The sequence below is a fragment of the Hylaeus anthracinus genome, unplaced genomic scaffold (assembly GCF_026225885.1).
Source record: "Hylaeus anthracinus isolate JK02 unplaced genomic scaffold, UHH_iyHylAnth1.0_haploid 5, whole genome shotgun sequence".
NCBI lineage: Eukaryota > Metazoa > Arthropoda > Insecta > Hymenoptera > Colletidae > Hylaeus > Hylaeus anthracinus.
In genome coordinates this window covers 9,760,609-9,783,305 of record NW_026535322.1, presented here as the reverse complement: position 1 = coordinate 9,783,305, position 22,697 = coordinate 9,760,609, and the positions used below count along the sequence as shown (strand labels likewise).

The window sequence follows — 22,697 nt, the reverse complement described above, 5'->3', positions numbered from 1 at the left end:
AATAAACATATCGTTCTCGTTTAATTATTATTGACTTCGAGTACCTACGTATGCTTTTAAAAGTGTATTTTGGTTTCTAAACGAAAGTATTTTGCATACTTCGCTTATAATATTATAAGTTCCGAAAGTATTTTGCGTCACAGCGCATGCGTTGCTGAAATTTTCTGAGGTACAGACCACGCTATATATGTAGGTCGATAATTCTTGTAAATTTTTCCAATAATATTCAATTTTAAAAAGTTTAGAATTTCATACACGTTCCGAGTACAAAATGTATACAAAAGTACGATCAGTTCGATTCAAATTTTAACCCTTTACGAATGGACAGCACATGCAAACGGTTACGAAGAAAAGTGGCAACGTTGCTTTTCGCTTGTTTAGGTTGCGGTGTTGCAGATACTCGATGCACGGGTATCACAGTGTATCTTCGTTTCTGGCATTTATCGTAAATATAACGTAATTTTGTAAGACAAAGAACATGTGCATCACTGATTGAAGATCATCTGCATTATAACATAACGTAAGTTCATCAATTGTGTACATACTTACATGTCACAGTTCAGCAGTGGGTCACACTATTTTTCTGTTCTAAATCGTTATGCGATCCAAATCGTTACACACATTTACTCGGAATCACGTGAATATCTGACGTTGAAAGATTTTAATGTAAATTTTTTAAAAATTTACTCGAAAATTCAACATCTTAATAGGTTCAACGAACCAAACGTATCGTTAAGTTTGGTACGTTTCACTTTGGCTCGTCAAACATTAGCGAACATTATTCGATAATATGCTTAATACTATTTACATGATGTATACAGATTTGGGTCTGAGCATGAAGTCCCAAATGTAACGATCGAGGCCATTGCAGATGTCATGCTATATATGAAAAGCTGCCATTTTATATAGCATACGTACGCCATTTTGTTGTCCTCTCATACAAAATGAAAGTTGGCTTTCTTACGTGCTTGTAATCGAATACATAACCTTTCAATAGTGGTATATAATGAAATTTAACGTCAATACGAAAAATATCATATTTGTAGAGAAAATTGTACGTATAACGTGTTATGGCATTTCGGTACTCGTAAAAATTCGAATATTTACGAAATATTTAACGTGTAATCAAATTTTTGGAATAGTCCAAAGAAAAATTAATCCTATTCGCGTGTATTGTTTGTAACGCGTGAAATCAATATCCGAGATTGATATTATCATCATGTGATATGACATCCACTATGAAAATTGAATTGAAATTCTTGTTAAAAATGCAAAATAGCTCTTTTTCTCGATGAGCTTACAAAATGTCTAATATTTAGGTAATCGATCGAAGAGATATAGTACTCGTTCAATGATGCATTACCGGAGATCCGAATTGAGCGATTTACCATGTATGTTCCGCTTCATATTGATCATTGATTTCACGCTGTATTTTATTAGTCAAAATATTTCAAGGACACAGAATTGTTGGTTATAAATGAGCAGCTTCCGGTTAGTTGCAACTCGACCAATTGCTAAATATTAATCATTCTTTTATACATATTACCGTATCTCTCAATCGTAATAATATATTTTATGAATTATTTTGTTATAACATTTTGTTTTGATCGAAAGTTTGTTAGTGATACACACGCTATACTCTTGTGCGCATGCGTAGAATGTGACACGTATAAGTAAAACACTAATAAAAGAACACTCGGTTACTGTAATATACAGCTTATAAAACATAAGCAAATCCATAATTACTACGTAATTAGGTATTTCTTTATGAATTCCGTGCAATGTAATGTAATAAAAAAAAAAAAGAAAAATGAAAAAGGAAAAAATAACACAAATTTGGAAAGAAATTACAACGTCTTTCATGTTCTATTTCGATTACAACTACCTTATTTTATCTCTAAAAAGTATAGATAACAATATCATTAATGCATAAATCATAATGTCACTAACCTAAATATATCAAATATTTGAGTTACATCGTTATATAAGAACAAGTTACATTTTCGTGTGTAAACATTACAAAACAGTTTACTAAGTACATTCTACACATATCTGTAAAATTTACCATTCCAATGAGTTATAAAAGTATTACAGTTTCTCCCTCCCACTCAGTAAGCATAGCGTTGTATTACCAGTGTGACGCATGTTGACCTCGTCAGTAGGCGCAGAAAATGGAAGGGGTGGGGCTACTTATCAAACGTTCAATATAAGAGTACTTGCAAATTACAAAATACTATCTACAAACACTTATTTCTATATTTTATATGTATCTCGTCTACAAATATAATATTAGTATTTAATTAGTTAATTAATGGCAGAAACTGATCGATAACAGCTCTATAAATGTATACATATACTTACATCGTGAAACAAGAAGTACATTACTTTTACATATACATACACTACTTTTATTTGAGGTTAATTAAATTTGTTAAATTTGCAAATATAAGTCATTAGCATGATTGTAACAACAAAAGTATCTAAACCGATCGATTTGTTCGAAACTAAAACTAATGTTAATACTGTAAATCATTAAGTAACGTTAAGTAGCTTAAACACGTGAAAGGAGTGGGGGAATTGTACTTTTGTAAGCACAACATTGTTTGTTAATGCTCGGTGCTACACAGTTTAGATTTTTAAGGGCAAAATTTTCATGTAAAACTTTCTTGTTTATTTAAATGTTCTTAACATTTGAAGCCTTGTTTCTAAAGTTTCGTCTGTATTATTTTATATTAGAAATTAGTTTCACAGGGGGCAAATTACGACGCCATATTGGACGACATCGTGTACAATCGTTGACTTTCGTGCGGACGCATGTCGGGACCTATGTTCAGCAGTATTCGTTCAATAGCAAGTTTATCGGGAATCCCGTCTTTCCGAACCTAAACTCTCGTAGGTTAAATTACATTAATTTAACAGTACTTTGACGTGATTATCTATTGTAAATATTTGTGTCGTGTATATTTACTTATTGTATTATTAAAATTGAAACTTTGTTGGTGACGCCGAACGTATGAATTTGTTTGTTATTTGGATTAATAATTGTCTCGATGCATTACGAACACGAACCTAACATTTCATCTCTATGACTTTCGAATGTTTATAATACATCTTATTTCGATTGTATGATACGTTTATTACGTGAAAAGCAATAACAGTCGTTCGCGATACAGCATCAATCCGCCATTTTTGTTAGTTGAGTACTTATGGGCCAGGGACGACACATGTTAGCGCGTCATCAAGGGGCCCATATTGTATTATCTTCGATTGTATTCGGAAAAATTAGTTTTGTGTACCAGACGTATTGCGAGAAGCTTCGCGCGGTTAATGTTACTTAATCATTTCGCGCACGAGTTATGCGTGCTAGTGAAGTATTGACATCCTGTGGAGGAACATTGATTTTGAAAAAAAAAAAGTGAATTTCTGTTATGAAAATCTACTCTTTTAATGAGAATGACCACCTTTCAGTGATTATTATTTGAATTTATGCAGGACTCATTACTCGATTTGTCTTTTGTATACGCTCTAAATTCAACTTGTTTAACTTGTTAAATGTTATTCATTATACGATGGAATATCTACAGCATGTAACATTGTACTATTTGTGAATTTATGATCATTAATAAACTCAGAAAATAAAACTGAACAGTCGATAAAGATTCTTTCTATTTCATTCTTTATAATCAAATATATATAACATTACATACAGTTTTGAAGAATACAGTATTATATATTCTATTACTTATACTTACAATGAATTTGAATTTACTTTTGTTAATAAAAAGATTGTATACATAAAGATACCTGTTATGAAAATGTTTATTATATGTATAATAAAATATATTTATATACACATAAAATAATTATTTTACATTTGAAATTGATGTAACAAACACAATAATCAATTACAGATCAAAGAATTGTAAATTTTGGAGATAAATGGATGACCTGTGACATCGTCTTATATATCTCATCTCTTCTATAATGGAGGCTTTAAGAAATGAGACAGTACATACTCCTGATTCTATGCATTCATTGTCTTGTATCGCTACTCATCTTGATGACTTATCGAAAGAAAAGGAAGACGAACTATTATATGGAGCAGGTGATGATGGCGATGAGGAAGATGCATTATCAGATGACAGTATGCGTTTGAGACTGTCCGACGACGACGACGAGGCTGAATTACCATCTATCATAGATGAAACTCCAAAATTAAAAGATGAGAAGATTGGTAGGTTTTATATTTTGTATCTTTAGTAACCAAACTAGTTATTATGATACACAGTTGTAACGCAAAGTTCAATGTTTTATTGACATTACAGAAGTGACATCTGCGGAAAGCGAAGACATGCAAGTTTCTCCTGTTCCAGAAAAAAAAATAATAGGGAATGACTCAACAGCGAGGGAAAAAAGCGAAGAGGATCGTTACACAGGTAATTTTTCCACGGATGACAAAGTAGTAATCTATCATGAAAAGGGTACCCGACGATATGAAAATGGATTTCCGAGGCCAGTAATGAATTCCAAGCCTCGTTATCCATGGTCAAGTTATGATTCTCAATGGAGGTTTGGAAGTACCCCTCGTAATCGCTCATTTTGTAGTGTCAATCATATTTCTTATACCAGGCATCGTTATTCAACACCTAGAGGACATTATAGAGGTCATTTATACGATTATAATAACAGATTTCACAATGCATTTCTTCCTTTTGAACGAGGAAGAGGCAACGGAAAATTTAATTCGTATTATACATTCATGTATGGCAGTAGACAACAAAAGAAACCTTACAAATCTGCTACTATGATGAAACCTAATCCTACAAGTGAATTTGACAAAAATTTTGTCTCTCTTTCAAATACAGATGTATCTTCAAAAAATGAACCTGACACCAGTATCAAATGTGAAAACAGTACTAACACGAACAATGGAAAGTGTAATGCGTTAGATAGCGAATGTTCTTCGATCGGTACCGACAAAGATACTGCGAATTCAAATGAAGTAGAGAAAAAAGATCTGGCAGATAGTAAAACTGAAATATTATACGAGGAAAGTTTTATCAATATCAGTTGCATCAATAACACCTTGGAAGTACAGCGTAAAGTAATAATTGCTCAAGAAAGTTCGAAAACGATACCACCATCTAATAATGTTGAATGTAACGATATTACTACTATTGGAACTAATACCTTTAACGAGTCCTCTAGGGAAAAGAACACAAATTCTTTAATAAATTCTCACGATAACAATAAGAAAATAATTAAAGGAGATAAAACTAGCATGGATCATGTTGATTCTGATTGCAATGATTTAGATAATTCCAACAATTTCAACATATTGGAAAAATTGTTGACGGATGGCACAAAATGTAAGTCTGACGACGACGATATTATAGAATGTACCACAGAGAATACTAAAAGTAATGAAAAACAGAATGAAATGATACAAACTGAAATTGATTCAGATGCGAATGAAAGTGAACGAATCAAACGTATTCCTACATTAGAAAAGCACGAACTTAACAAGAGTCACCAGGCTGCAGAAACAAATCATAGAATAGAATCTATCGAAGATAATTGTGAAACGATTTCTAATAGTTTAATAGGGGCAAATATCACGAGTACTAATTCCATAGTAAAGGAAGAAGTAACAAATCATGGAGTAGATGAAATTTCAAAAAGTGAAAAAGACGTTTCTGTGCGAGTCATGACATCGAATGAAGAAAACAAAGATAATGTTCTCAAAACGGATACTACGAAATTAAATGAATTAAGTACTGTAGAAGGTGATAAAGAAATCGAAGTAATACAAAATAATATGCTTTCGGAACCACTTACTAATGGCGTACAATGTGATAAAGACCAATTAAATGATAGCGATAATAGTACAAATGCTTTTAAATTATTTCAAGTACTACTTGTTCCTGAAGAACGGTTAATTAATTCGAAAATTAGTCTTCAGGAGCATAGGAAAGATATCGTTGATGAAAATACAAAATCTATAGAAAAAGAAAGTGCAGCTATAAATTCAGCGACTAATATATCAAAACCAACCGAAAACATTGGATCCGCATTGGCTGAAAATAAATCACCTGGTGTCAACTCGCATAATGTTTCATTAGGTCTTGTTATCGATATTAAAGACAATAGTGGTGATTGTGATAGTGATAAAAAAGTTGTTGGTGTTCCAGTAACTACTAAAAGGAGAAGAAGGCGAACAAAAAAAAAGATCGCCGCAGCGCAAGAAGCTGCTTGCGATGAAGATAAGCAAGGTAGGGCATACTTTATGTTATTGAAGTAAATGTAAACTCGGTACAATATATTATAGGAACACCTAGGTTTTGTAACATCTACAGGAAACGATAAATTTACATTTATTATTATTTGGCTAAGGAAAGCAATTAGATATCGTGAATTAAAATAAAATATTTTCCTTCAATCTACGATACGAAAAGCAAAGGAGCTAGTATTCCTTTATAAAAGAAAACAATTAAATTGAAACATACGATTAACATTCATTTTTTTTTTTGTTCACACTTCTTCAATGAAAAAACAAGTTGTGTTTGTAAAAAGTTGTTTAAAGACTATATTTCAATATCATGAAAGAGTAAAAAATTTACACCAAAAACGTTTGCCCATAAAAAAAAAAAACGTAATAAAATTTAAAGTTCATATTTCTAAAGCAACCACAATATGAAAAATAATTATTGTAATACTGTAAATTGCATCATATTTTTGGGGTGTATTTGCTTATTTTTAATATTTAATCAATTATCCTTTTTATAATTGATCTTTTACAAATTATTTGTCAAATTTGCAAGTTAAAATGTTTTTATTCCAACATTTTGTTATAGTTAAAGAAAGTGGAAGGCAAAAAAGAAGAACAGCTAAAAATGCAGAAGAAATAATAAGGAAGAAATATCTTAATCATGATAGCGATTTAGAATCGAGCGACGGCTCTGAAAAGTTTGTAATTGTGAATCATAAAATGAACCAAGATGCACGTCCTTTATCTCCACCCTCTTTGAAACGAAATTTTACCGCCTTTGATGGCGCCACTGTGAATGGTAGCGTTAAAAAAGTTAAAATGAATTACGAAACTCCATCCAATGAATTAGTAGTAGAGAAAAATAATCTTGATAATGTTAAAAAACTCGACTATGTTCACAAGTTCTTCCGAAGAGATCTGAAGGAAAAACTGCCAAAATTGACGCAGGAAGTATGTTGAAGATATACGAATTTTTTTAAAAGTAGTTCAACAGTAATAATAATAACACAATATCGATAATAAAAATTGTATGTTAATCCAAACAAATTATTTAAGGAACTCGAAGAACTTCTAATACAGAAAATTGTTGAAACTATCACGATGCGTGGTGAAATCGGTAAATTGAGAGAACAAGCACGTATATCGGAAAGAAATCAAGAAGTAACGCGTGCAAAGTGTCAGCAATTGGCGAAGCAGATTAAAGACTTCGAAATGGTTTTAAGTCGTAATGCTGCGGATCGGCGAGCAAATAATGACAAACCAATTCCACCAATCAAAATCAATAGATCTGTTGGATTACAAGTTAACTTCATAACGGTATGTGTCAATAATTTTAATGAAATGTTCGATTAAATCTGACAAAAGTTTTTTATACTATTTTATCCTCGATTACTTTTGTACAGGATCATGGGATGCAGAATTTGCGACAACTCCAACAGAATTGTAACATGAAACCCCTACCCGTTTCAAATAGTTCTAATACACCAAATACGTCTAGCAATGAAACAAATAACGGATCTAGTCCACGGAGAGGAATTAAAGTAAGATCTCCAAGACGATCTGAACCAGCAGCTGGACAACAAGCTGCTGGAGTCTCGCAAAATCACACCCCGTCGCCAAACATTATGCCTTCTATAACTCCCGCAGCTTTAGTTGTAGCTAAACCTGTAGATACACAGCATACTTTAACGTTACCTACTCAGTCTAATGTTCAACAAATCATATCAACAGTAAGTATTTAAAATTCGTTATACATCGATCGAATTTGTGAACGAATATGCTGGTAATTATTGTAGCCACAGTCACAACAACCAACGCAAACCGTAGTTTTAAATGGAAAGTTTACGAATCAAATAAATCGTCAAAATACTACTGTGGCTATTGCGAAATCAAGAACAAGCGACCTTATCGATCTTACGGACGAAGAAGAGAAAAGTAAAGGTACGTAAATTTTCATTTAAGCCGCTTTCTTCTTTAGCAATAGCGAACAAAAACGTACGTTACGAAAAACTTTGTAATTTATAGTTGCTGCCAATGTACCAGTTGTTACTACTACGATAACCGATCAACAAATAAATTTAGCACAAAAAACACAATCTTGCTTCCAAAGGGTAATTCAAACTATTCCTGGGAATGTAGCTATAACAAGTCAACCTCCTAGTATAAGAGTAGTACAACCCGCTAGCCAACCGACACCTACTGCCTTAGTGGTACGTGGAAAGACAATATTTGAAAATACATGATCGGCACGTTAAACATTTGCATGCAATTGTCTGTTTAGAATAATATGAACGCTCCTCGATTAGCATATGTGATGCAAAGCGGTGTAGGTCCAACGCGGCAGTTACTAATAACACCGAATTCCAATCCGGTAAAGTGAACGTTGACACGGTCATATTAAAATGATTTTAAACAATTAAGTATACGCAATTGTTTCGTAGTTTTATAAAAACAAAAAAATGTATTACTTTAGATGCGGCCAGTGACTTCTTGTAACAGAGCTTCGTTTTCGACTGTGACGTACAAACCTGGCAATGTTGGTAATGTCATGCTAAAATACGTACCTAACATATAAACACTATAACGAATAATATAAATAGCGGATATAATTCAATTCTATTTGCAGGAATATCAACGGTTGCAAATGGAACGGTTAGAGTTTTGACAACATCGGCTACCGCTCCGGCGGTACAATTAAAGGTATTGCGTATTTTTAATTGTTTTTATCGTCTGTTTAAATAGCATTAACAACGTCCGTTATACCTCTCTTTCAGCATCCTGCTCCTTTACCGGACACACGAAAATATAATACTCTGAATCCTAGTTTGAAGCTTCCGCCGCCAGCTCCGTCACTAAAAATTTCTAAAACTTCGAATGGTGTGTTATTGAAGTTACATTTATTAAGAGGCTCGAGCAGTACAAATATAAAACGTCTATCATTGTTACACAGGCATAGTACTATCGTGGAATATGAGTTTGTCCGACAAACATGCGGATATCGCTAGTTACCAATTGTATGCATACCAAGAAGTTGCTGGAATCTCTCCTAGTATGTCGTTATGGAAAAAAGTAGGAGATGTTCGAGCTTTACCACTGCCTATGGCATGCACTCTTACGCAAGTAATTTGAATCATTATTCAGTAATCATTATAAAACATATCGATACATTTAATATCGCTTATTTTTTGTTCACAGTTTTCCGAAGGCAATAATTATTACTTCGCAGTCCGTGCAGTTGATACACATTCCCGAAAAGGACAGTATAGCACACCTGGCAATATTTCTTTATAAGATATACGACCAATACTAATTATTATTTCAATCCTATTTTCAACGCACAGTTATAATGTAACAAATCGTGTCTCGTATAGCAACAAATTCTTGCAGTCTTCGAAATTATCATTTAAGGTTAATTTATCATTAAGGTACTATTATATTCTTTAGGTTGCATTTGAAAATGAAAAAAAAAATATTAGTTTGTTTCTGGAGTTTGTCGCACGAGAATAGCAATTGGATTTTTTTCTTTTACAGGGTGACCAGACGCCTTAATTTATCATAATCAATTGCATATAAGATAAATTTGACAAAAATTACAGGAGTGTTTGTAATCAAGTAAGTGTGTTGTATGGAATACACATGCGAATGAATCTATTGTATAGTATTTGTTTAATTATAAGTAATTATTGTTCATACAATTGCTGGTAACTATGATAGACTGTAGCTAACATATTTTTCTTGTTCTTTTTGTACGCCTCTTAATTTACAAAATCAAAAAATATAAATATTAATTCTGGCAATGTATAGTCTACCATTCTGTCTTCGCTTAAAAATTTGCAATATAAGGATTTTATAAAATTTGTGTCATGTTTCATGAAGTATTATTTATACGTCACCCGGTAGCATACGATAATGAATTATAAAAGAATGTTTTGAAACTTGATACATACTAAACTAATGACATTAACGTGGTAGTGAAATTTCATGTCTGTAAAAAAAATCATATAAAATATTCTAGTCAGGAAAATTGTTTAGCAATTGTTTCGATATTCACATCTCGCAAAGACTGCTATTAATTAAAAACAAATACGCAATTACTTACAAGTCTGATATCGATATTATTATTCACTGGAGGTGTTCAAAAAATGTGGCTTCCTTGCATTACATATTAAATGTCATCTGTTTTAATTCGTTCATTAAATTTAGTTTACTCTGATTGTTACTTTGTAAACGAGTCTTGCTGATACATAATTTGCTCAATTTTTATACAATTGTAATAAATTATAAATGTTACGTTATATATACAATGTAGATTTTAATTACGTAAAGAAAGGCCATGAATCAGTATCTGTAAATATTAATCTCTACATATTCTGACCTTTAACATTTGCAATTAGGATGTATATGATCTATAGTATAATTATCTAATACGTCGTGTCTAAGTTTCGAACAGTTTTGTGTGATAAGAATGTATAATAAAGTGATTGTTCATTTTGTATGTAAGTTTATAATGAAAAATAACTCCTATAATTATTTGTGGGTTTTAATGAAATAAAATAAGTAAGTTTCTTAGAAAATCAAGTGATGGGTAGATACTGAATGTAGTATACATATAATAGTTACTTCGATTAATTAGTAGTAAGCTAATAAGATCACTATAAAAGTATAAGAAATTTAAAGAATTATAATCATTTATCTAATTTCAAAAAAATTTATACAGATTTAGTAAACAATTTTAATATTTAAATGTTATGCAATATTCAAAGACCTATTCAATTACGTAAATATTTAACTAATTTTATATTAGTCAATTTCACAATTACAACAAACAATTAGTCAGTTAGTTAATTTTATCAATTAAAATATATAAAAAAATCTTGAAAAGGACGACAATGTATGAGACATAATTAACACGATTTTACATTTCCCGCTCTTTTCGTGGATAATTTTCTTTCCTATATTGTGTCAATTGTTAATAGTGCATATACATACAGACATAATTGCATGTATGCATATGGAGTTTATATTTTAATTTCCTCCTAATTAATTTAGGGATCAATGTGCAAAGCGAACATGAAACATGAATTGGTAAGGTACTTTAAATTGTTGTCGGGTTTTGTTATGTAGGATTATTGTTCTTTTTTTTTTTCATTTATCATTTGCGTGCCAATAATATCGTTTGAAGACTTATGCAAATATAATTGTTACAAAATGTTGCATTGGTAACTTCAGAATACGCATAACGTGCAAGATATTAAATTATTTGAAAAAGAACCTAAATGTTACAAACAAAATTCGACACCTATAATACTGTATCTTTAAATCTGTTACCTTCCCACCTTCCCACGTAGCAATGGTAGAAAGTATATCGGGAAAAGAGTAACCAGTGAATATTTTAACAAATTATTACTTACAGTTAGGTATTATCTACCGGGATGAGTAATTTTACCAGATAACGCTACGTTAAAAATTTACCAGAGTTCGAGCTTCCGAGCGTATTTTTAATTTGATGTTTGTCACAATATTTTGTTGCCTGTCGCTGTACCATTCGTACGTGTCAAGAAAGTCAGAACGATACAGTATTATGTCAACCGCAAGAACAATTGCAATTTCTGTAAAGATATCGCAGCACAGACGTAACGACAATCTTTTTTCCCGATATTCTAAGAAAAAGTGTAAGCAAGTGGGGGCGGAAGTAGTTAGTCGGTAATTTGTGTATACTATTTGCTGTACATCGTGACACAGAACATGAATAGTTTGTGAAATTATGAAAATAACCATAAAATCGAAGGATATGCAAATGAATGATATTTAAAGCATCGATGCGCGCTGCTTCGATTAATGAATATGTGCGAAATATTACGTAGCAAGTTTCTTACCTTTACAATATATCACGAATTGACAAGCACAACATAAATATTGTTTCGACGACAGCAATACTCATCAGACGTTTCATTAGCGATTTGTAATCTCTTTCGAGGAATTTGTATATTGTTGATCGATTGTTGTATTATTTCTTTAACAACTGTCGCGAATCTCGAGTTTTTTCTTAGATCAAGTAAAGAGTTTCACATGCTATCAGATTTGTATCAAGATAGTGCAACCGTTCTACAAACGCATAGTGTCGTACCTATTTAATGAAAATTGATGTTCTTTCTATTTACCTCGAAAATGACCAGAATTATGCAGAAGAAAATGAAACGTGACGAGCATTGTGAAGTTGTGCCAGTATGAACAGATTGAAATATGCAGTGGCAAATCGTTTTATGGGTGTGACATTTTTAATTTTAATGATTTATATGTGCCCTTTGTTATATGGCAAGCGCTGTTGCAAACTGTCTAGATAAAGTCAGTAAGCACGGTTCTTGTATACAATCGGTAGTGAAATCTACATTGATAATCAGGGGATGCCCAGCCTACATTCGCTCGTCGTACGACGAGCTCCACTAATGGATATGGGTACTGCCACCAGCTCCGTGACATCTGTAAATCCGTCTACTAAAATTGCTACCAATCAAAAGAAAGCCGACAAGTCGAATAAACTTAATGGAGTCAGATTACCTTTGTTACGAAAGGAAGCAAGCGTTGTAAATCTTTCATTGACGGAAAGAACTGTGTTGGGGAAAGGAGTAGATGCACCTTTACTTAGACCCGAAAGTAGCGCGAGTTTGGAGGCCCGTGGTAGTAGCTGGCTAAGCATGGGTCCAGGAGTATTGAGAAAATGTGAAACAACAGTGGGATTAAGTACTTCTGCGTTAGAAGGGAGACCCATAAATCGCAGTCGTGTGTGCTCTAGATGTTCCAGTTTGTTATCATTGGCATCTAGTTCACGCTACAGCTTAGCTGCAGGCAATTTTGTCCCTGCAGGTTCTCAGCAAACGCTTGGACGAATTTTTTGTAAGATATGTCTTGTCGACACTTCTCTTTCCAAAACATTTAAAATAGAAGGCTGTGGTTGTTCTTACTGTAAAGATGTATGTGTAACTTTCTTTTTAGTATATTTTGTGAGAAGGTATGAAAAGAGTAATATTATATATTACAATGTTTTAGTGTGTGAAAGAGTATGTCGAGCATGAGATTGAAGAAGGTGCATATGAAATTAGTTGTCCAGATGCGCAATGCGAACACGGAGCAATACTTTCTATAAAGGAAATAACAAGTCTAGTTAGTTCTGAACTTATGGAGAAGCATCATAAATTTCGCTTGAATAGAGGTATGTAAAGCTTAATATATGTTTTAACATGATATATATATATATATATATGTTTTAATAATTTTATTTATAACATACAGATGTATCTATGGACAAAGCACGTGCTTGGTGTCCACGCGCAGGTTGTGAAACGATATGTTCGATAAATGCTACCGCATCAAATGGGACTGCTATCGGACCTGTTCATTGTCCCAATTGCTCTACAGACTTCTGTTCTATATGTCGAGAGTCTTGGCATAGCGGTCCATGTTCTGATCTTTCGTTAGGTATACCATTCGATGGTGACCACATCAAATGCTGTCCTATGTGTTCTGTACCTATCGAAAAGGATGAAGGATGTGCTCAAATGATGTGTAAAAGATGTAAACATGTTTTTTGTTGGTATTGTTTAGCTTCTTTAGATGTAAGTATGTTTATATATGAATCGCTTTCCTCATTAAAATTTTCTATCTTTATGATTATACGAATATTACAGGATGACTTTTTATTGCGACATTATGACAAAGGACCATGTAAAAATAAATTGGGTCATTCACGTGCGTCAGTTATTTGGCACAGAACACAGGTCATTGGAATTTTTGCTGGATTTGGGTTACTCTTGCTTGTTGCATCACCGTTACTTTTATTGGCTGCACCTTGTATCGTTTGCTGTAAATGCCGTGTATGTGGTTCATCTAGACTTGAACAAGAGGAAGGTGATACTACGACATAGGAACGTTAAAAGGTTTTCAATATTCCTCCAATTTCTCTTTAGTACGATGAACAGTTAAATTACATTATTCAGTATGTGAATGCCACTGGTGACTTATATAGATATACATTGTATCTAGAGCATCGCACCACCTATATTATAGGGGATGTGAAAGATAAAACATCTGTGAATTACACGTATAAAATCCTCGTGATAAAGGGATTACATTCTATTTTATACTACGTTAGGATTTTATTTATAATCAAAAGATATTTTGATTATCGACAAGTTAGTTTCAAGTCTTTGAGTTTACAATAAAATATCTCCACGTATTTGTACATATTTCTAGTGTGATTATTTTTAAGTAAAAAAACTTAAAACGTTTACAGAAAGCTACTTAATACTTAACTGCATCTTGACAGTTATAAGTTTAGATTTTGAGACGTAGTAATGTCTTTTTTTTACCGATACTATTAATAATATTTACATTTAAACGAGTTTAATACACCAAATCATAAATACTCATGAATTTTGTTCATAACATTCCAGAAAATTACGTTTACATCGGATGTACTGCCATATTCAGAATTATATCAGCTCTTTTTATAGATACGTGAATTACTTCCCATATATTTGTAAAATCTTTAACAATACTCGACACATCATACTCGTGTACTTTTAATATTCGTTGGTTGTCGTCAATCTAAAGTAAAGTTTTTGTGAATATAAATAAGCATAAATTAATAAATGAACAATGTATATCTATATGCACGTCTGTTTGAATTCAGCATAATTAAGGTATTTCATTATTGGTAAATTTGCTAACTATCGGGTACATCGCATAACTTCTTCGTAATGTATTATTTTTCGAGTGCTCCTCTGTTTATATTGCAGAATTAACTACATGTATATTACATGTACATTATTATAGATACATACATATATATATATATGTAATTAAGTGGTACGTAAGTTCTACCATATTTGTGAAAAATTTCAAATTTAGAATATCTGTAAATTCCATTATTAATACGTATTTAATATACTTAATATTATTAACAATATACTTGTTACAAAAACGATTTCTTAGTTTAACCCTTTGCGGAAGAACGTTTTGAAATACGAGTCTTGAACGGAATGGGTCGATTTTGAAAGAGAAACGGTTTAAAGCTAACTTTATTCGATGTGTAAATTTAATTCAAATTTAATAAACTGTTACACGCAAGTACTACCTTTCATCGATTTGCTACGAGAAATTCCTGACGCGTGTCCAAAAATGGTAGAAGTATGTTGTCTGAAATATACGCACTCTCAAAGGGTTAAAAGAACATTGCTCTGTATATGGTGTAACGCTATCGAAATTCAATTCTTCGACTTCATAATAGTTTAGGCCACGAATAGTAAGAGCACCATGTTATAACGAATAAAGTTAGATAATTATAACATATATGACAGACCACTCAATTTCTAATAACAGTTACATGCTATACTTGGCAAAGCATTTCTTTCTATTTGAGGAAAAAAAATTCATAAATTTACATTATTATCGCGATGGTAAAAGATATTTTTCGTTTTATATGTGTATACGTACGTATACACACATGTGAATAGTTTATAAATTAATATATCCATAGGTAAATTAATCGAGATATATGGTCGTCCTTTACAGTACATTAGTGGACGAGAAATTATTTAAATTACATGAAACATGCAAGTCTTTATTAAGCATCTGTTAATCTATCTTATTGATTATAATTGGTTGTAAATAAAGGCACTGGTTTCTGTATATATATATATATGTACACACATATGTCTATATATACATGCAACTTCGTCCTTAGATTACACATACATGTACATGTAAATATTTGTATCTGTTGATGCAACTATGCACGGGAGTCATTTCAACTCGTACATCATATGAAATAAAAATGTAATTGATTACAAGTTATAATAGAAGATAAATGTAGCAATTCATTTGCTATTATCTAGTTGTACGTTATTGAATTAATAATAGAATGATCAATAAGTTATTAATGTTACAGACATCCTACTTTGGTATGATTTTCCCATATTATAATTATGTCAATGCTCGTTTAGAAACTATTCGTAATTCTAACTAATTAAATTGATTTTATCTTTGAGCAATTCGAAAAACACGTATGCGAAATAATTAGAATTCACATAAAACTGCAGTGCATATAAATTTTACGTTATTCTTATGATTTCTATGAAAATCTTTCAATAATATAATGTTATATAACTTTGATAAGCTTTGTAAGCTTGATCTAACATTATATTTATTAATAATATATTTGTACAGTTGATTTAATTTTCGTAGTAAATATTACTTTATTTTGCCTTAATTTACTGGATACACATGCAGTGTGCATAAACAAAACTATTTAAGATATACATTATAAAAATTCAATTCTGCTTTATTTGATATAAAATATTTACAGTAAATATTAAGTAATATAATTTTGACTTTTTTGAAAGACAATAGAAGAGCAACAACTCTAGAAAATTCAATTTTCATCAATTTGTATTTTATCATTTCAGCTATGGGAATTATATTAACGACATGAGTGATTTTTATTTTTCATTTTTGAAATCAGTTATATTTGATATATATATTTCCATATTTTTTTAGATTATTCGTATGAAAGGAGACGGTTTTGGTCAATAGTTTGAAATAATCAAAAGACAGAAATAGTTTCGACACAATATTGCCGATGTTTATTACACAATAACCATTTATTATTTTTCTAATACAATATTTCTTGTAAGAAAACTCATAACTTATTTGGGTTAGAACTGGTTGGAATGAAAATATTTATATCATTAAGATGCATTAGATTACTCGCAGAATTCTCGGTAACAGCAAGTTTCCACTCGGTAGAGTTTCATAGGGCTGTATACTTCACAAATTCTCTCGTTATTTAATGCATTTCCTTTACTAATCTTAACGAATCTTCGATCCGGAGATGGTGCATATTTAATGGATTACATGATGACAGTTCTGTAGTCCTACTAAGAAGCTGTGATAGAATTTAGATTTACGTTTAAATACGTGGCTAGTTAAAAAATAAAAAAAATAAAAGAAGAAGAGAGTAACAATCAATATCTTAAGTTTATGTACTACAATACATTATTAGTACCATTGTAAAATAGTTAGTGTGGAAAAATATAGTTAATAAATTTAATAAACGCGATTAAACATAACATCGCTTGATATATGGATTATTTATTTGATCAGACCCTTGGCTCTAAATAAGTCTCTCATCAAGCCCTTTAAGTACCCAATTTCTCGCTGCAAATCTTTCACTTGATCTTTTAATTTTTCGTTATGATCAGCGAGCTCACGTTCTTCGCCCAGTATCTCTTTTATTTCTTGTTTTTTCTTCTGCCTGTAACGTGTTGCCGCGTTTTTGTTTTGTTCCTTTTTCCGTACTTTCTTGTCCTCGACAGATGGGCGGGAGTAAGGCTTCTGGCGATTTCTAGCCGATGCACATTTCCTTCCAGATTCCAAAATCCAATCTGGATCATCCACGGAATCTTCAGATGACGTGTAACTACCACCAGAGCTGGTACATGGGCTAGATGGTGGAATATCTTCCGTGTGTAAACGTACATACTCGTCCACCACAGCTAAGTCGTGCGCAACATCTGTGTTTAATGGATCCAATGATATATTCTTTGAGTTCCATTGAACAGGTACTTGGTTGACATATGATTTTTCGTCGAATACTACCACACCATAGGTAGATTGGTGATCAGAATATAATGGCGGTACTGGTTGCAATGTAACGAGTAATTGGGTATCTACGCTTAACGATTTATGTGGTGGAGGTGATTGAGGAGGCGTAAGTGTGGAACTCGATGAAGGGACTATTTGGTGGCAAGCTTCCACATCTCCAAGAACAGTTTCGAATTCTTGTAACAGTGTTTGGGTATGATCTTGTTGAGGAATCTTCGTGACTTCGTTATACGATGGTGGTTTAAGATGTACATTCTCGGGGACTGGTAATTCCTCAAAAATGGGAAGTTCAATTTTTTCCTCTAGCCAATCCGAGAAAGGCTCTGTAAAATAAGAAAAATTATTTGCGATGTAAATAGAAATGTTTGTTTACCTTTATAAAGCTGAAACATAGACAAAATTAATCTTTGGATCCTGTTTGACTTTATGCATACAAATTTGATATCAAACAAACATCCGTATCTTTATATCTGATTCTGATAATCAGATATATTCATATCTATTAACAAACATATTTTTAATTATCTTCCAGAATGTTATTATAGTAAAAATATTAAAAGCATTCCGATATGATAGGTTTCATAACTAAATATTATACATTTAAATTCTAAATCCAATAATTAAATTATTTCGTCTATTTTGTCAATATACATTTAGCAGTTAACAGTACTTTTACTTGTCTTGCATGAACAATAAGTAGGAGTGGTGCATTGATACATGTATATATGTATAATTTCATGGACGTTACTAGTTCAACTAGAAAAACAAGTTCTTGATTTGCAATTTCTTTAGCTACCAATGCATTTACTGCAACCAATACTGATACGATATATTATTTCGAGCACAATTCGATCTTAAAGACATTCAAATTTATTTCGAAATAAAAAAATGTTTCTTATTTTTTTTTTATTTGGTAATACAAATTTTAAAAATCAGTTTTAATTTGTACTGAAGGTTGTTGCAGGATGTTTACCGAATCGAGAATAAGGAAACTTTTCAGCAAAAATGTAAACAGGAAGTTTTCGAATCTATAAGTTCTCATGTCAATTTTTTTTCTTATAGATCGATATATCCACATTTGTAAACTGAAAATGAAATATTATTCGTTGATACATATATATATGTTACTACGAATAAAACTTGAAGTTTTCCAAACTACCCCTAACCTACTTATTCGTGCAACTTTGATCAGACTTTAATCGAAGTATACGTGTTATCTTCATTCAAATACAGAGGGCACGAGGTTAGATAAGATTTTTTTTTCCCTCGAAATTATAAAAATTCGTACAAGGTAAACATTATCCTTGAACAAAATTAATTGTTATAATATGTTCTAAAAATAATTCAATCTCCTGAGTTTAATTTCTTATTTTTTCAGTTGTGTGAATTACGGTCAACTTTTACATCGACTTTTTTTAGGGTGATTTTTTCAGTATATATTCTGATTGTCTCGAGTCACGAGTTCAGTTTCGACAAACAATATTATTTATCAAACGAACATATATTTCTTTCATTAAAAATTCGTTATAAATACAATATCGAAAATGGTAGACGATACACGATCGTGCGTCTCGCAGTACTTGCGTACTATTATTCGCGCGAAATTTGACAAAATAATTCGATAGTAACGGGACTCGAGAGAAAGAGAGAGACGATTCGATCCAATTCTGCTGCACGATAATGCAAACAATGTGGCAACAGTGCGTTGATACGCGTAATAAAGATATTTTTCTATCGAAACGAGCGCTGGAAAGAGAGAGGAAATCAAGTAAGAGAAAGGAAACGTACCACTAAAGCATGTAGCAGCCATTATCACGTGCAAGTGTTTTCGCGTGAACCCTTATTAAAAAAGAAAAAAAGTAGGGGAGAATATAGATTGAAAAATTGTTCTTGATGCACGGTAACACGGTGTAATTTTTGTTTGTTTGTGCGAAGCAACCAAGTCCACCTACAGGGACGCGAGCAGTTCGAATTCAACGTCTTTTTACCAGTTTTTGGGAATTTACAATGATTTCTCGGTTCCACGTGTAACGATATGCGAACTGCATGCTATCATACAACATTAGCACGCTCGGGCATCGAGAGGCGTCTTTTCCTTGGATCACTTTTAAAGATGCCAGTATCGTTAAAGTACCGGTCTATACTCGAATTTTGTCTCGCCCAGTCGATTCAAGTTAAACGTTCATCGATATATTACGCACTTCACCAATCACTTTTTATCGATCGTCATCCAACGCGATCAATTAAAGATCACCCGTTCGCGGCAGTCTCAATCGTCCAAGAACAATCTCAGATCTTATATTCCAGAAAGTGTCGCAGTCTTTACGGTCCGTAGCGTTCGCTGGAGATATATATCCTACGAACACGTGCGAACGCACTAACGTATGTTACCAAAAATTCTGTCGCGAACGATATCAATGGAACTTTCTTTAACCGAACGATATCTCTAGCTGGCCGAGAACAACAATATGGTACAGCATACGATTCACCATAGAATCATCCGACATTTGGTTTTCTGTCGTTAAGATCACTAACACGGTTTGTCGATTCATACATAAGTCAGGAATGCGGCTGATTTCCTCGCCGAAAAGAGGCGCAATAATCTCACTGGCGCAGCAACGGGCCCGACGGAAATATTCGTTGATTTAAAACAATAACAAAGTGCATTAAACCCGGCAAACGATTAAGTATCGTTGGAAAGACGACTTGTGACGAAGACTAATCGACGGAATCGTACGATCAGTTTGCAATACTGGGAGACCACTCCTGCTTATCTTTGGACTTTCCCCTTAGCCGCCCCCACTCCGACGCTATTAAGCACACGTCATTCCCCTATCGGCCTTCAACCAAAGCCGTTTATATAGAGGTTAACCAGTTTGTCCCACTCTCTTTTTCCAGAAAAAAAGAAAGAAAAATGAGCCGCGCGCTAGAGGAAGCGAGAAAGAACGAATGCGATAGGAATATCGAGAATGCAGTCGGGACAAAATGGTAACGTTTAGTTTCTGTCCTTTTCGTACGCAATGTTCTGAAAACTTGGGAACGCAGAATTAATAGATGCATGCATAAGAACGAACGTGCTCTGTAAACGTTCGCCTACTCTTAGGCACAGTCTGATAATCAAAGATATATCAACATCACGGTATTTATCTAATATTCGTTTCATACGCCGCGTGTTACGATAGTCTCGCAACTAGTCGTATTTATTCTCCTAACTCTCTAGACAATCCGAACAACAAAATTTGGACTATCCTCGGACGAGTTTATTTACTTGTTAATTAATATATATGTCTGTATATATATATATTTTTTTTTTGTAAAATACATGCTATACACATGCTATACTATACATTGGTTTTGCGAGTACTATCTTAGCATTTAAAAATGCTTAATTAACTTTGTCTTTTATAGTTATATAAACATTGTGACACAACTTGATTTTCTTCCTTAATTGAACTTGAAATGTATTAGTTTGAACTGCAAGCTAAATTCAAACAAAAATTAGATTCAATGCATAGTAATAATAAAAACATGTATAAAGATGTATATCTCTCTGTATATTTCTACTTTGGTTCAGAATCTTCTTATTCCCAATCAATGCTATTAATAAGATTGTTACAATAGCTACGCAAAGGCTTACCTTCTTTAATCCATTCGTCTAATTCTTCTAACAGTTTGGTGGCAACTTGTGCACGGGTGGGATTATTTTCATGCGTGATAGGTTCAACAGCATTCTTAGCAGGCTCTACAGGCTTATCATCGAATAAAAGCCAGTCTTCTTCTACATCTGACAATGTCCCCTTAGGGGACACTGGCTCGAATTTCCACGTCCACATCTCCTGGTCTTGACTCGCTGGCATTGTCGATATGGTTCCAACCGAGTGGTATTAAGAAATGATGAAAAGAAATTTGTGTCGTTTGGTACGACGTAGCTCGAAGTGAGCGCCATATTGGCTCTGAAAATGTTAAATACAAATATCAGTTATAATTCAAGCGAGTACTAGTCTAATTTTTCATTTAAATGCCAGTTATAAAAATTAGGGTATAGAGGAGAGTTTTCGAAGGAAAGAATAATTTACATATACAAGATCATGAACTAGATAAATAAATAAATCATAGAATCTTGTCGATCGCATTATGTAACTTGAAAACAACTTGTAATTGTAACGATGTTGTAAAATACGACAAACAACGTCCTATGACGCAACACCAAACAGTCAAATCTGGTGAAATTTTTCAGCTATACCGCGAAGAATTAAAACGCCTAAATCTCAATTTTCTCAAGTGATAAATCTTGATATCGCGATATGCAAAGTTAAGGATTGTATCGTAGGGTGAGAGCGTCATTGCGATGTTAATGCTTGGTCACGGGAAGGATGATTCACAAAATGGCAGACTCGACACCATGCGATCGCTTGGACGTTTGGAGGAGGATCCGGACGAGCCCTTAAGGGTAACGAATATTACTTACTCCATGGTAATTTGTTGTGTCGGCACACTTGCGTGTGCAAGCCGCTCGTGTAACTACTGACTCATCTTGCCCACGGTGTGAAGCGTACAGAAAATTCGAACGTCTTTCTCTTGCGAAGCATGAGTGAAGAATGAGCGCCTTCCCGAGAATTTGACCGCTTCGGTCACGTGATCCGCGAATGCGTACGCAAGTGTGCTCGGCTCGAGTCGTTTTCGTGGATTTTCTGCGCAGGCACCGTGAAAGTTGAAATACGCGATCTATGGCCCACTTTTATTCAAGAGAAATTTATGGTACAGTTAA

At 32.9% G+C, this 22,697-nt stretch overlaps 3 protein-coding genes across 9 annotated transcripts; 2 read left to right on the top strand and 1 right to left on the bottom strand.

Annotated features, from left to right (window-relative positions):
- The first annotated feature begins 150 nt into the window (after window positions 1-150).
- LOC128895780 (putative uncharacterized protein DDB_G0282133) lies at window positions 151-10,763 on the top strand. The gene is made up of 15 exons (XM_054158693.1): window positions 151-520; window positions 3,912-4,234; window positions 4,326-6,272; window positions 6,855-7,219; window positions 7,325-7,585; window positions 7,672-7,998; window positions 8,065-8,209; window positions 8,294-8,478; window positions 8,550-8,639; window positions 8,742-8,808; window positions 8,895-8,968; window positions 9,043-9,145; window positions 9,219-9,388; window positions 9,464-9,693; window positions 9,800-10,763. Exons 2-14 carry the CDS (start codon window positions 3,985-3,987, stop codon window positions 9,557-9,559), a joined length of 4,080 nt encoding a protein of 1,359 aa, XP_054014668.1. The 5' UTR covers window positions 151-520; window positions 3,912-3,984; the 3' UTR covers window positions 9,560-9,693; window positions 9,800-10,763.
- Window positions 10,764-10,914: 151 nt separating this feature from the next.
- Window positions 10,915-17,272, top strand: LOC128895784 (probable E3 ubiquitin-protein ligase RNF144A). 6 transcript variants are annotated; one of them, XM_054158703.1, is made up of 6 exons: window positions 10,915-11,353; window positions 12,445-12,535; window positions 12,670-13,239; window positions 13,316-13,478; window positions 13,559-13,881; window positions 13,954-16,146. In XM_054158703.1, the coding sequence occupies exons 2-6, from the start codon at window positions 12,512-12,514 to the stop codon at window positions 14,188-14,190; spliced, it is 1,317 nt and encodes a 438-aa protein (XP_054014678.1). In that variant the 5' UTR covers window positions 10,915-11,353; window positions 12,445-12,511; the 3' UTR covers window positions 14,191-16,146. The 6 variants fall into 6 exon arrangements, with proteins under 6 accessions (XP_054014678.1, XP_054014677.1, XP_054014676.1 ...); XM_054158701.1 differs by lacking the exon at window positions 10,915-11,353 and adding an exon at window positions 16,732-17,272 and having other exon boundaries at window positions 11,373-12,613; window positions 13,954-14,202; XM_054158705.1 differs by lacking the exon at window positions 10,915-11,353 and adding an exon at window positions 11,375-11,940.
- Window positions 16,883-22,559, bottom strand: LOC128895786 (activating transcription factor of chaperone). 2 transcript variants are annotated; one of them, XM_054158707.1, is made up of 3 exons: window positions 22,398-22,559; window positions 21,567-21,882; window positions 16,883-18,252 (listed from the first exon to the last, which is right to left on the bottom strand). In XM_054158707.1, exons 2-3 carry the CDS (start codon window positions 21,784-21,786, stop codon window positions 17,417-17,419), a joined length of 1,056 nt encoding a protein of 351 aa, XP_054014682.1. In that variant the 5' UTR covers window positions 21,787-21,882; window positions 22,398-22,559; the 3' UTR covers window positions 16,883-17,416. The 2 variants fall into 2 exon arrangements, with proteins under 2 accessions (XP_054014682.1, XP_054014684.1); XM_054158709.1 differs by lacking the exons at window positions 21,567-21,882; window positions 22,398-22,559 and adding an exon at window positions 19,718-20,655.
- Window positions 22,560-22,697: the final 138 nt, after the last annotated feature.

Coding starts and splice junctions, on each gene's coding strand:
- LOC128895786 (XM_054158707.1), bottom strand. CDS start 21,786: ATGCCAGCGAGTCAAGACCAGGAGATGTGGACGTGGAAATTCGAGCCA. Junction 18,253..21,566: donor AGACGAATGGATTAAAGAAG/GTAAGCCTTTGC, acceptor CTTATTTTACAG/AGCCTTTCTCGGATTGGCTA.
- LOC128895780 (XM_054158693.1), top strand. CDS start 3,985: ATGGAGGCTTTAAGAAATGAGACAGTACATACTCCTGATTCTATGCAT. Junction 4,235..4,325: donor ATTAAAAGATGAGAAGATTG/GTAGGTTTTATA, acceptor TTGACATTACAG/AAGTGACATCTGCGGAAAGC. Junction 8,809..8,894: donor GTACAAACCTGGCAATGTTG/GTAATGTCATGC, acceptor TTCTATTTGCAG/GAATATCAACGGTTGCAAAT.
- LOC128895784 (XM_054158701.1), top strand. CDS start 12,581: ATGGCAAGCGCTGTTGCAAACTGTCTAGATAAA. Junction 13,479..13,558: donor TAAATTTCGCTTGAATAGAG/GTATGTAAAGCT, acceptor TATAACATACAG/ATGTATCTATGGACAAAGCA. Junction 13,882..13,953: donor ATTGTTTAGCTTCTTTAGAT/GTAAGTATGTTT, acceptor CGAATATTACAG/GATGACTTTTTATTGCGACA.